At 40.6% G+C, this 12,631-nt stretch overlaps 1 protein-coding gene across 3 annotated transcripts in view; it reads left to right on the top strand.

Moving 5' to 3' along the window:
• HIVEP1 (HIVEP zinc finger 1) overlaps nt 1-12,631 on the top strand; it is a 121,973-nt gene that overhangs the window by 1,727 nt on the left and 107,615 nt on the right. For all 3 annotated transcript variants that reach the window (XM_057370446.1, XM_057370443.1, XM_057370444.1), the window contains exon 2: nt 2,515-2,661. In XM_057370446.1, the coding sequence (XP_057226429.1) occupies nt 2,622-2,661 (40 nt within the window). In that variant the 5' untranslated portion in view covers nt 2,515-2,621. The remainder of the gene's footprint in view (nt 1-2,514; nt 2,662-12,631) is intronic.

Raw genomic sequence — 12,631 nt, forward strand, 5'->3', positions numbered from 1 at the left:
TTGTTCGGTGCGGCGTTGCAGAGGGGTTTTCCCAGGCTCCTCCCTCTTTATTCATTCATGGATTTTTTGCCTCCCTCCCTTCCCCTTCCCTTCCCCTCGCAGTCCCGCTCGCGCATTCCGGCGGCTCCCCGGCCCCCCGGGCGGGCTGCCTCCCGCCCCGCTCCCCCATTTTTCGGTGAATACGGGTGGATGTGACCGCTGCGATCGCAAAGGCCCGTGTCTTCCTCTCCCCCCTCTTTTTTTTTTTTTTTTTTTTTTTTTTTTTTTTTTTTTTTTTTTTTTTTTTTTTTTTTTCTTGTTCAAGCGAAGTAGGGAATGACTTTTGGCGTGGGTCCTGACTTTTTTTTCTTGTTCAAGCGAAGTAGGGAATGACTTTTGGCGTGGGTCCTGACCGGTGTTTCTGCCGTGGCTCTCACACGGCCATCTCTTCCCTGAGGGAGAGGGTCCTGCTGGAGAGCGGGGAAGCTTCGTGGCTTTAAAGCATCAGTAAGATGTCATTTGTGCTGCAGGGAAGCGTCGGGAAAGGCTTCTCATATACGGAGAACCCAGGGATTTCAAACTCTCGCTCCAAGTTACTTGTGTAAAGAAGTGACGGTGTTTATTAKCGTCTTTAGAAACCTCAGCCCAGCCCTAGGGACTTTCCCAGTCCAGCCTGAGGAAAGGGAACTGGTACTCAGGGAGTACTGGTCGCTTCAAGCCGTCCAGCCACTTTTCTCCATTTCCAGTTCATGCCCAAGACCTGGAAAATTGACCTGTTAGCATAAGATTTTATTTAATTTCTGAATATTTCTGTTATACTTGCAGATGAAGTGGTACAAGTTAACAGCTTGACAGGCACCATGCTCTGTTTTGTATTTTTCCCTCTTTTTCTTTCAACATGCAGTAATACCCTAGTGAAGAATCATTTAGTCAGAATAACATTTTCAAGCTTTCATTTGTGTCAGTCACAGTAGTTTTTACCCCTCCTGTTTAGGTCCTTTTATGCAGCAGCAGACAAAAGAAACATTAAAATTTAATTATTATATTCCTCAATAGTATGTAGACTGAAGGGATGGATGCAAGTAGTCTATTTTAATTTGGTTTGAATTAAATTTTCAGGAAAACATGGTTGTCTTGAAAAACAAAATAAGCGCCCCTAAATTACTACTTACAGCAAATGCTAAAATATCCACATCCTTCCTTCTTCGGCTAGTTGTCCTTAATCAATTTCGCCCATTTTAGGGGCCATTCCAGAGTTCATATAGCTTTTTAAAAWATTCTTCCTAGAGTTTTCAAAATAAATGAAACCTGTTAACATGAAGTAGTATTACTGTAGAAAGAAATAGAAACTTACTAGTTTTTAATTTTGTTTAGATGSAAAAGTGTAATTATACCAGTCATTTTCTTTTTAAAGTTCTTGTGCATAAGTAGTTTAACGTAGATCTTTGAGAGATTTCACATCCTGTATGATTTCAGAATCTGAACAAAATGCTCATTAAACTGTTAGCAATCCCTAAGAATGTTTGAAAACTAAGAAAGTGCAGGTTGGTCAAGAGCTAGTGTTATCCTCTTCTGTAGACTGATATTTTGGCAGAAATATCCCATGGGGAATTCTTCCAAACTTGCATGCTCCGTGTAAGGATTCTGTAGGTAGTTAATGTTACAAATAGGATGATGTTTTGTGTGTTTGCCCTCCTCTCTGCACTCCCCCACCCAAGCTGAAGGTCTGTATCTGAAAGCCTGATGCCAAATTTTGTTTAATTTTTTGGATTTGTTTGCATAGGACAGGGTTGTTGAGCGATGTTTTCTGGCTAGAAAACAGCTGACAAATGTGGAAAAGTGTTTTAGTTTTCTCATGCTTCCTGAGTAAGCCTAAAAGGAGTTTCAGCCTCACRTGGTTTTCTTAAGATACTGGAACACTTGACTCCATAAAACTTGTTGAGGARTCCTTTCAGTGCGGGCTGTGCAGCAGGAGCCCGGGGCCAGAGGCCAGGATTTGGTGCCGCAGACCCTTTGCACAGCAAAGGGCACTGGGGTCTTCGGCCCAGCCAGGTGACTAGGGACACAGCAGGAGCCGAGGACTCAGCTGAAAGACCCCAGAATGTGGCACACCTAAGACTGTGAGGGTGTAAAAGCCTGGAGGATCCTTGAGGATCCCTCCTCAGAGGCACCAGTTTGGGCTGTTACTCTGTTGTTGCACCATGAAAAAATTACCTGAAGGGACCAGAGGTCTGAGACTCTGCTACGGGAAACCTGGGTCGAGCCGGTAAGGAAATCTTGTCTGGCTGTGTGAGAGTGCAGGGAGTCAAGCCCGCTGTAAAGGACTTTAGTCCCAGCAGTTAAACTCTGGTGGTCGGAGTGCGACTGCCGGGGTTGCTYCTGGGCTGTCAGACAGGAAAGGTTCCTTAGCAAATCATAGCTAGGAACTTGCTAGTTTCCATAGGCATTTGAGGATGAAAGGGATCTGATAGGTATCTTTGTTTTTTTTTATTGATGCCTACATCTCATAACTTTCTCTCTCTGGTTTTTTTTTAGCATACGGATTAACTGAGCCCTTTGACAAGTTTATGGAGCTGCCATCTCTCTGCTTGCTGTACTTTCCACTTCTGAGAGGAGAAAGTGGTGCATGAGACTAGAGGAAAATGCCTCGGACAAAGCAGATACATCCCAGAAATCTGAGAGGTATGTAGCTCTCAGTTGAGAAGGRAAGCCCTTGGGAAACTTAGTTGCAGTTTCAATTATGAGGTTAAAGGAATATGTGTTTAAGAAGTTGGTTTTGATCCAAAAGTAGTTTGTAAGCAAGTTTTAACAGTTGTCTGTGAGACGGCTCTACTTTGCAGAGAAATAACTGGAATAAGCCCTTACGSCTGCTGTCTGCGTGCTTTACAGCATTCTTGATATTCTCCAGCTTACAGCAATAGCCTGCATGAACTTTGAAAATGCAAAGGAAGAAGCAGTTTCCTTATCAGAGAATTTACAGTTGAAATATAGGGGGAGGTGGGAAATGGGTGTGACATGGAAGAACTTGACATCTGGCAGCCAGTAGTTGTTTTTCTTTCATAGTTGTCAGTTTGCCTTGCTTTTGAGTRGATCAAAATCTCCTCCCATGCATGGCTTCTCACTATTTATCTATCACCTGTCACCCATGATACCTTGAGCATTGCAAGGTTTGACCTTGGTCTCCTCGCTCTCCTGCCTTTGCACAGCCACCTGGTAGCTTGGCTATAAGGGGCAAGCAGGCGAGAAACCTGCTCTGCAAATTGGCAAGCTTACATGTCTTGGCATTGCCTTGAACAAAATCCCAGTGCACTCTACCAAGCCATAGAGTGAATGTGAGGAATCTGATCGTATGGGTATTTGTTACTGTATTGGTGGAAGTTGCCCCAGAGGAATTAAATGAAGGGAAAAATGCAGTCGGTTGACGAGCAGACGTGCATGTTGAGGGAGAACACGCTTCCATTCCCACCCTTTTATGCAGCTTTTGGGACAATGTGCTTCCACCTGTACTCTCACATGTAGCTRTCATCAGCCTTTTTTAAGTTAATTTTACAATTGCAGTATGGCAGCATCCCTTCAGAGGAAAAAGCCCATTACAAAACCACAAACATCAACATAAAGCTTTAGGGGCAGGAGCAGCATTTGATTCTGGTTTTGACTTTTTTATGCCAAAACACAATAAAAATCCTTATGTGTCTCAGTTAGTTTACAGCTGAGAGTCTCTCAAGGGCTTGTGCTGTATCCCAGCTGKATCTGAGATCTTGTGTTTGCAGACTGTTGTCATTGCTACCACTAACAGTCTCTGCTGGAGAAGACATTTTTGCAGTGTCTTTATTCAGGAAGTGCTGAGTAGCATTTTGGTATGATGGATAAACCTCTCTCTAACAGATCAGGAATTTTACATTTGTCCTTTTTACTGAATGTGAAGTAATAAATCAGAGCTCGGTTTTTAATATTGCTGCTAACCAAGCTGCTGATGTAACTGAGCTTATGTTTTCTGATCAAATAGAGTGATCTAATTTTAGTACTCTGACTTGATACCTACTCTTGTATTGCTTGAAACTTAATAGGAGTTAACTCTATTGTAAAGCTCTCTATTCACTTAAATAAATAATCTAATTAAACTCTTYAATTGTGTAAGAATTAGTTGCCTTTGTTTCCTTGCGTAATTTCTCCAGTCATTTAGCTTTTATTAGCCCCTGTAACAGCAGTTTTCATCAGTTCCTATTTTTCCACTACTAATGGAGTTCTTGAATGAATTGAGATGGGTTAAATGTTGAGAAGGGAAATAGCAGTATACAGAAAGCCTATAATTAGAAATTATGTTGGAACAGGTAAATGATTGTCAAAACTATACAGGTTGCTGCAAACTTCCACAATGTGGGCATATAATGCTATTGTCATGGGTTATTAGAAGTGATTTGAAAAATCAGTTTACTTTTCATTAGTTATACACTATTTCCATTTCTAGTCTAGATAATGAGGAAAACTGGATTTCACTTTCTTTAGTTGTTTTATCAGACTCCAAAARCATTGCAGAAAATATTTGCTTGAACCCTCAGTTTTTGCTGTAACTTGGGGAAACTGAAAGATTTCACAGATCTGTTTTCTGACAGCTTATTTTTTGTATGCAGAGTTAAACATATCTTGAATTGATACTATAAATTAACCATTAAAACTTGTAAAAAATGGGGGGGGGGGGTTAGCACTGTGGTTTRAATCATGGTAATTAGTATTGGTGATAACTAATTGTGCAAAATGCATAAATGTATATGGTCAAAGGTGAAACTCAGCATACATGGCAACCAAAAAAGTATGTTCTGTAACTTCTGAAAGACCAAAGTCTAAGATTAAGTAACCTGTATTTTTACAGGTTTTTAGGTTAAAAGCTATTTTTAAGTTGTCTAAACCTGACTGTCACCTTTTGTACTATGTACAAAGAACACTCCATGGCCTTACCTGGCTTCTCCTTCCCTGCTCCCAGCTGCTTTCATGGCCCCATAGCAATCAAATTGCCAAGAGCTTTAACTAGACTTGCCCAGAGCCCATCAATGTTTAACTTTTTTGGAGATCACTGTTGAACAACCCGAAACTCTCTGTTCTGTTGTGCATTAGATGAGTTATTTGGGTTGTGCTTTCAGTCCTAATCAGCCTGGAGAAAAAACAACCTAGTACTAGAACCTAAAGTATTTTCCCTTAAAAAAGCCCTAAGACAATCTCTCACTTCCTGCCAAGAAAACACACAGGGAAAAAGCAACCGTAGAGTTCCCCCCACACACTCGCATTAGTTAATTTGAGGTTTACTGCAGTGTAGGGTTGAGTTTTGAAGGTTTTAATATTACCTGTGTTTACCGTAAGCAACCTATTGTCTTGGGGACAAGACAAATGTTACAAAAGTAACATTGTTTAATATAGCGAGCTAAATGTAAAATTTAGTCAGGAAACCTTAAGGCTTCTTCTTTTTGTGGTGTGGCTTGATTTTGCTCATTTTATATACTTCTGAGAGATCTGGCAGCCTTTGGCAGAAAGGCAGTGGCCCTAAAGTATTAGGATCAGTGAAAATAATTTTGTTTTTTGTGGCCTTTCACTGTCAGCTTATAGATGAGTCAATATAGTGCTATATTGACCTGATTTTACAGCAGAAAAAAAAAGCATATGTCAATAAGACTGAATATGGGAASCATTATTTTGCGAATAAAAATAATGTAATTAGTTGGCCATTTGTTTTGGTGAATGTGTTAGGGCTTTGATGCCTATCTGCATCTGAATGAGCATGTTGAATCTGAAGGTACCAATAAGATATGTGCTGTGCAGCTCTTATTCAATTAGGTTTTATCACATCAGCCTTCCCTGCTTCTCGCTGCAAATCCATCCCTAAAGTGAAACATGTTTCCATCACCAGTGGGCTGCTTTGATAGGGAGAGTCATGCATGGTGTCCGGCTTAGTCTCGTGACCAGCTTAACAGTTGTGCTCATCCCCAGCAGTAGGGCCGAGTGGCTAAAGTTTGAGAGAAATTGCAGTTTTGCAGGTCTGAAAGAAAGGTATGGATTGGATGCATGGAAGTTCTGGAGAATGCTTAGTAGTTTCAAAGGTGGATGCCAAAGGGATGCCTGGGAAAAGCCTGGCATGGGTTGCCCATCACTGATGTGACTGGAGCTTAGTTCCAATGCAGGTGTTCCTGATGTTGTCTCTTGAATATTAAGGGTATTTATTGTGTTGCTAATCAAAAGCATTATCATTCCTCTTTCAGAAAACAAAGAGGAAAATATTTGCAAGAAAGGAAAATACCTGTCTTGTTCAGAGATGCAGAGGTTGCATTTTCTTATTTTTCTTTACCTTTTTAACTCACTAAGACTAACAGAAAGACTCCTTTGCATGCGGTTGCACCCTGTATTTACATAGCCAATTGATCTACATATGTAACAAAACRTTTCATGGAATCTGTAATGTATTCCCAGAAGTACAGTTACATTAGAGAATCATGCTTTTAGCAGGGCTGAGTGGGCTTGGTTTGTTGTCAGATGGTTGTGAGGCTATAGAAGGAAAAACAACTCATGTTTTTGTTTACCTAGAAGTACCCAATTGTAGAGTTTAAAATGATAACTTTCGTTATGTGTATACTGTTTAGCACAGTGCTGTGATTCACCAAAACAAAACTGTAACAAATATTTTGAATTTCATCTCTTTCTAGATAAGCTTTCTGTTATTTTTCAGAAAACAAGTTGTTGCTGTTCTTTTTAGTCAAGTATTTCTCTTTGGAAACAATGGCACACCGGCCCATAATGTTCAATGGCTGCTTTTAAATCTTTTAGTGCTTTGCGTTTGATAAGGAAATGCAAGTATAATATGAGTAACTTTGCTGAAGAGCTTTGCAGTAACCTGAAAAGCATGCTTAAGTTTGCTGGAAAGCTGTGTATGTTCTGGTCTTCCAAAGTCAGAAGAGCTGGGCATCTTCTGCTTCTCAAGTGTGAGTTAGCTAAGTCTCTTTGTGTTGTTTTAAAATTGTGATGTGCTTTCAGTGCTGAAAAAAGTGTGTCTACGTTGAAAGCTGACAGATTGATGTTTCTTATTAGTGTATGGTTGTGTAGTCTGTAGAAGTTATGAATTGATTGGTGTGCTGTGCTTTATTCATGATTTTCATCAAATGACAATAAAAATGTTGAGCTTTCTCAAGGCTTGCTTCTAGAATTTGTGCTTGCTTGATTGAAAAGAAATGTGAAAGTGCATTTGACTTTTGGGTCTTGGTACTGTTTCTGAGACAAAAACGATGCTCTATTTTAGRATGTTCTAGAGGGGCTGCTGTGCTATATTGGTGCATCGGAGGTGCTGGTGATCTGTCCTTAGTGACTTCCTTGTGGGTCTCTGTAAAGATGTTGCATACGTGTGTTGCTTCAGTTTCTGGAGCAAGAGTGAAACATGTGGAACAAGAAGTYGGAGTTTTGACTTGGTGACTTTGCTATGGAAATATCTCATGATTTGGCAGCAGTTTTTGTTTCTGTATGTCAGATAGTTTTGTATAATTTCTTCTACAAACAGAATTTCAATCCCAGACATCTCTCATGAAGGTAGAGAGAATGCATGCTCTGTTGGTCTGTCACGAGCTGGAGTACCAGCAAATTTACCATAGTGCAGTGAACAGACAGATCTCTTGTACATCAGAAGTACTCTTGTACTCACTCTCCTTCTTGTGTGTCTTGTATTTCTCATTTGGGATGTGGAGGGATAGTGTTTTGGTTTTTGCTTTTTTTCTGTTTTACTGGTYTAAGGTGTCAGATCTTTAGTCTGTGTCTTATGGTGTGTATGGTCCAGCATCTTGCGCATCAGGTATCAATGTGCCTGCAGCCCTTAAATTTTATTGTAATGTGAATGATGTCTAAATGTGAAAAACTGTCCAAAATGCTCCATGGTGTAAGAAAGGCTGAATTTAAAGCTGCAATTTACCACCTTTTCATATCGCCTGTATTGTTCCTCTCTTATTGTGCCATGTTCCTAAATTAATCAGCAGGGTGTAGACCTATTCAGTGTGTGTGATGGTTAGGGTCTTGTGTTAGTAGCCACAGGTGATGGACAAAGCCTGTTGAGAGTGGATTGCAGGATGGGGGGAACAGTAGGGTGGATAACACTGGTCACTGTTGCTTGAGACAGCTGAGTTGAATTTCTGCCTCTCACTGAGTTTTTTGTGTTGAGACTGAGAGATTCTGTTACACCAAACCTTTGCAGCCACCCACTGATGGTAAGTGCTGCATTTTGCCTGACTTGAGATACCCAATCTGAGGTACAGAGTTCCTGAGACACAGGCTCTGAGTTTTTGCAACCACAGTTGTTCCACTATGGTGACAGTTTGGTGCAAAATACTGCAAAAGTGTTAGTACATTAAAAACAAAAAAATCAAGGCTTAAGTGACATAATATGAAGGTCCAAAATTTTGGCACACTTTTGGCACATCTTTTAATCTCTCTCTGTCTCATAATGTCTCTATGCCCTGTTTTCTGCTGCAAACTGAAGATACCAGTACCACATCAGCTTTTAATGACTCAGATGAAGTTGTTAGTGTTGTGAAGCAAACACTCGGTGGCTAAATAACGGAAAAGATGATGAAGACGCTGGTAGTAAACAGAGCCAAGCAGTGAGCACAGTTTGTGGACTGGCTTCATTTGCGTAAACACCCTTGCTTTTGGCATCCTCCAGCTTCTTGCTGCTTCACCTCACAATCTTAACATTTAAAAGGTATTCTTAAARCTTTCTTCCTACCTTCTAAAATACCAAACTAAAAACCCAAGAAATTCCACTGTATCGAACCACAAACCTTCACCTATGAGTCACTGACATGCTGGGACCTCAAGCTGCAGTGCAGGTTTGTGTTGTGTGAGCCGGGCAGCATGTGCTGGTGTGCCCTGCCTGGACCTGGCACAGGGCTCTGGGGAAGGGAATCTCTCCCATCAGTGAGTGCTCATTATCATGTGTCAGAGTTTCACTCTGTTGCTGAGAAAGCCCTTGAAGCCAGGAGGGAATACTAAATGGCGGGAAAGTCTCTAGAGAGGAACATCTTTAATGTCACCATTTCCCAGTTGGTTTTGAGATGGGTTTAACTCATTGCTGCTGGAAGAGGAGGAGGTGTAGTGGTCCTGCCTTCTGCCCACCTCAGATGCTTGTTCCCCATGTGTGCTGCTCTTCTTGGTGTGTTACCCTTCTCACTTGTCTGTTTGATGGCCCCACTGTGGAAGAAGGAGCAGCACCCAGAGCAAGTTACACCAGCATCTTCTGGGTTAGCTTTCTGGGCTGGGTTGGTTTTTCCCTGATGGTGTACACCCTTGCTGGAGCCGGATCCAGTGCCAGTGGCAGCCAGGCAGAGAGTGCAGAGGCAGGGGTTGCCTTGAGTCTCTTGCTTGAACTCATGGCCAGGCTATCTTGTAAGCCTCTATTTGCCATCTGGGAGCAGCAGGCTTTTTTGAGCTTCTTTAATTGCCCAAAAGCAGATCTAGAGTTTCATGAGGATAACAAAAGGTGTTCCCTGTTCCTGGTTTCTTTGCTTTGCTTTCGAGAACCCTCCTTCTCCTGACAGATTTCCAAATTTCACAAGTGATGCAGGCTCTTAATGGATCGCTCAAGGGATTCTATTGTACTGGTAAGCCAGCAGGAAACTGAACTGGTCTCAGCTGACACCTTAGTGAAAACTAAAACACTCCCTCTAAAACTTGGTGTGGGACTATAATTCAGAATGAAAAAGAGTTTCGCTAAGATTTARGAAATTAGAAAGGAGGTCCAGAAAACTAAATTTGATGATTGTAGCTGGCACTGCCTGCTTTGAATATGTATTTATAGATTTCTGCATATGCACACTAAATATTGGGAAAAGAAAASTGGGATGATAGAAAGAGAATATGCTGGATATAGACTAGTGAAAATAGGTGCTTTCAGAGGGAGTTAAAATAACATGAAGGAGGGAGATAAGGAATGGTATTCCAGCTAACAGGATTGCAAAGAAATACCTGCAAGAATGTTGATGAAAATAAAAGAATGGAGGATGGAGCTTAGTTCTGCTCTTTTGATTTCAGGAAACAACAAATTGTATTTTTATGGAATATGAAACCATTATAATTGCAGTTAGATATCAGGCTTGAGCTGGAAAGGAATGGTGAAGGGTAGTGTCAAAAAATTGAATTCCTATGGAAACAAAACAAGCAGTAGTGAACTGGGATTTGAAAGCTGTATATGAGCCAGTTTAGATTTCTTTCAGAATGCAGTGAAATGGAAATAGTGCAGGTCTTTAATTCTGCCTCACCTTTACATCCTGTATCTGCTTTATTGCTAATTGAGCATGGAGTAAGATATTCTACAGAACTTGACATTTGCTGAGTGTGAACTCCACCGTGTTAGGGAGGTCATGGAGAAAATGGTAGTTGTGAAAAGAGAAACAAAAAGTAAGATTTCAGCAGTTGTTCTTTCAAGTATTTCTATTACAGCAGGCAGTTGCCTTTGTGACCAGGAACAATTACATGTTCTAAGAACCAAGCTTTCTTGTGAGCATTTAGAAGAATATGGCTTTTTGTTTAGTTTGCTGTGTTTTTTAAAAAATCTTTGCATCTCAGAATAGATGTTTGGGTTGCTATGAGTATGTATGTAAAGTGACTTTAAATGGGGGGAGGGTGTGTGTGTGTATGTTTGTGTGTWAAAAACCAAAGTAAAACATGAAAAACCCAACAGCCATCACTAATATGTAACTATAAGAAATCAACATGTAAAAAGCGAATTCCAGGGAACCTTGGTTAGGAGAGCCTTCTTGCAGATTTGTGGTCAGCTACATCTTAAATGGCTGCTTTGAAGCAGTCAAAGGCTCGTGGTCTTGTTTTTCCACAATTGACTTTTAAGGGCTTCAGAACTATGCATTTTTTCACTGTTCATTCCTGTCAGTATTTTCTAACTTTGAAGATATCAGTCCACTGAGCTTCGGTAGTTGTGGTAGTGTTACTGCACTGACTTATATATGCAGCCCAATAAACTGTCCAAGAACGTTATTACCATTTAAAAATACCTTGTTCAAATTAATTCTCCTTAATAAAAACTATAGCAGAGATTGCAAGCRTAGTAACCGTTTCCTTCAAACTTGCATCTGCCTGTGGTACTATGCATGAAAGGAATTGTGTCCCAAACACTTGTCTGCTACTCCAGGTGAGGATTCTTGCCTGTGGAAAGAATTCCCTGTCCTGGGCAAGGGTGGACAGGCATGCAGGACCTTGGGCAGGGAGCTCAGTAACCACACAGTTGTCTGTATGTTAGGTGGGAGCATCTGTTTGACCTAACCCTTTGCAAAACTGCTGAAAAGCTGAGAACTACTTTTTTCTAAACACAGTCATTTGCTACCTTCAAAACAGTCACTCATAGCCCATGTTAATGTAYTCAGGAAACTTTGCAAAAGACTCTGTTTTGAGGGTTATGTTGTTTCGGTTTCTAATCCAGAAATTGTTCCCTTTCATGATGTGTATTCTGAGTTTTTTCTTACAATCAGACAATTTGATTTTAAATTGCAAGCTGCTGTAAATATTTATGCTGGAAAACATAAAGGAGACATGCTAGAGCACACATTTTYAGAGAGCTGCTTATACAAATTTCCTAGGCTGGTTCATTCTTTGGTATGTCGGACTTCTGTGTTAAGCATTTTAGTTCAGTAATGGCTTATGAGATTATGGAGAGAGAAACTGGGGCTCTTAGTTGAAAAAGTAAGATTTTTCCTTGCTATAATAGAACAGATGAGTAAACTGGACTTTAAGTTTCCRAATTACATGTGTTGGGCAAAGTGTAGTCTTTCCCACCACTTGTTTAAATGTATTATAACTCAGAATATTTACATTAAGAGGAAGGAAAGTGAAAACAAAACACCATGGCAGATTTTTTGAGCCTTCAGTAAAGCGTTTATGGGGGAAGTAGAGAAGCTCTGGTTCAGTAGGTGAGGCAGTGCTGTTTGTTTTTACATGAAAGCTTTTAAAATGCCTTTAAAGCTTCTTTCAGAATGAGACTGCTCAGAGACTGCTGACCTAGTAATTCCTATATGACCTTTGGTAGCAGACTGAAGAAGACGTCTTTGTAAGGATCCACAGGTTGTGAAAAGCAGGAGGATTTTTATTAAGGCAAAGTTAAAAAAGTCTGTGTACTTGAAAATTTAATCTTTGTCATATGCATGTGGCTAATGCAGTGTACTGGATTTAACATCTTTGATTACCAACAGAAACAGTAAGTAGAGAATGTATGTTCCTATGTTAAATACCCTGTGAACTTTCTTGCCTATGAATTCCTGTGTGTTTAAAAGATAAGTGCCCAGCAAGTCCCCTCTGCAAATCCCAGGGCAGACCTCTTGAGATGAAACGCAGGAGGAAACTGGGAAAGGTTTGGAATGAGCAGCAGGGAGGAGAAGCAGAGGTTCAGCAGGAGCCCATGGTGTAGTGTCGCTACAAAACAACTGTGTGTGTGTTCCTAGTTACCTATGAAATATGTGGCTTGCTCCTTGCCAGTGGTGGTAGTCATGGAATATCCAGAGCACAGCGCATGATTTCCTCTGATTTTTGGCCTAGTTTTTGGGGCTGGGAAGTAGGGTAAGTTAATATTAAATTGCATTGTTTTTAACTACGGAGCTCTGTTAAATCAGATGGGAGATTGCAG

Source organism: Malurus melanocephalus, unplaced genomic scaffold (assembly GCF_030028575.1).
Source record: "Malurus melanocephalus ecotype Western Australia unplaced genomic scaffold, MMel_1.1 scaffold_126, whole genome shotgun sequence".
Taxonomy (NCBI): Eukaryota; Metazoa; Chordata; class Aves; order Passeriformes; family Maluridae; genus Malurus; species Malurus melanocephalus.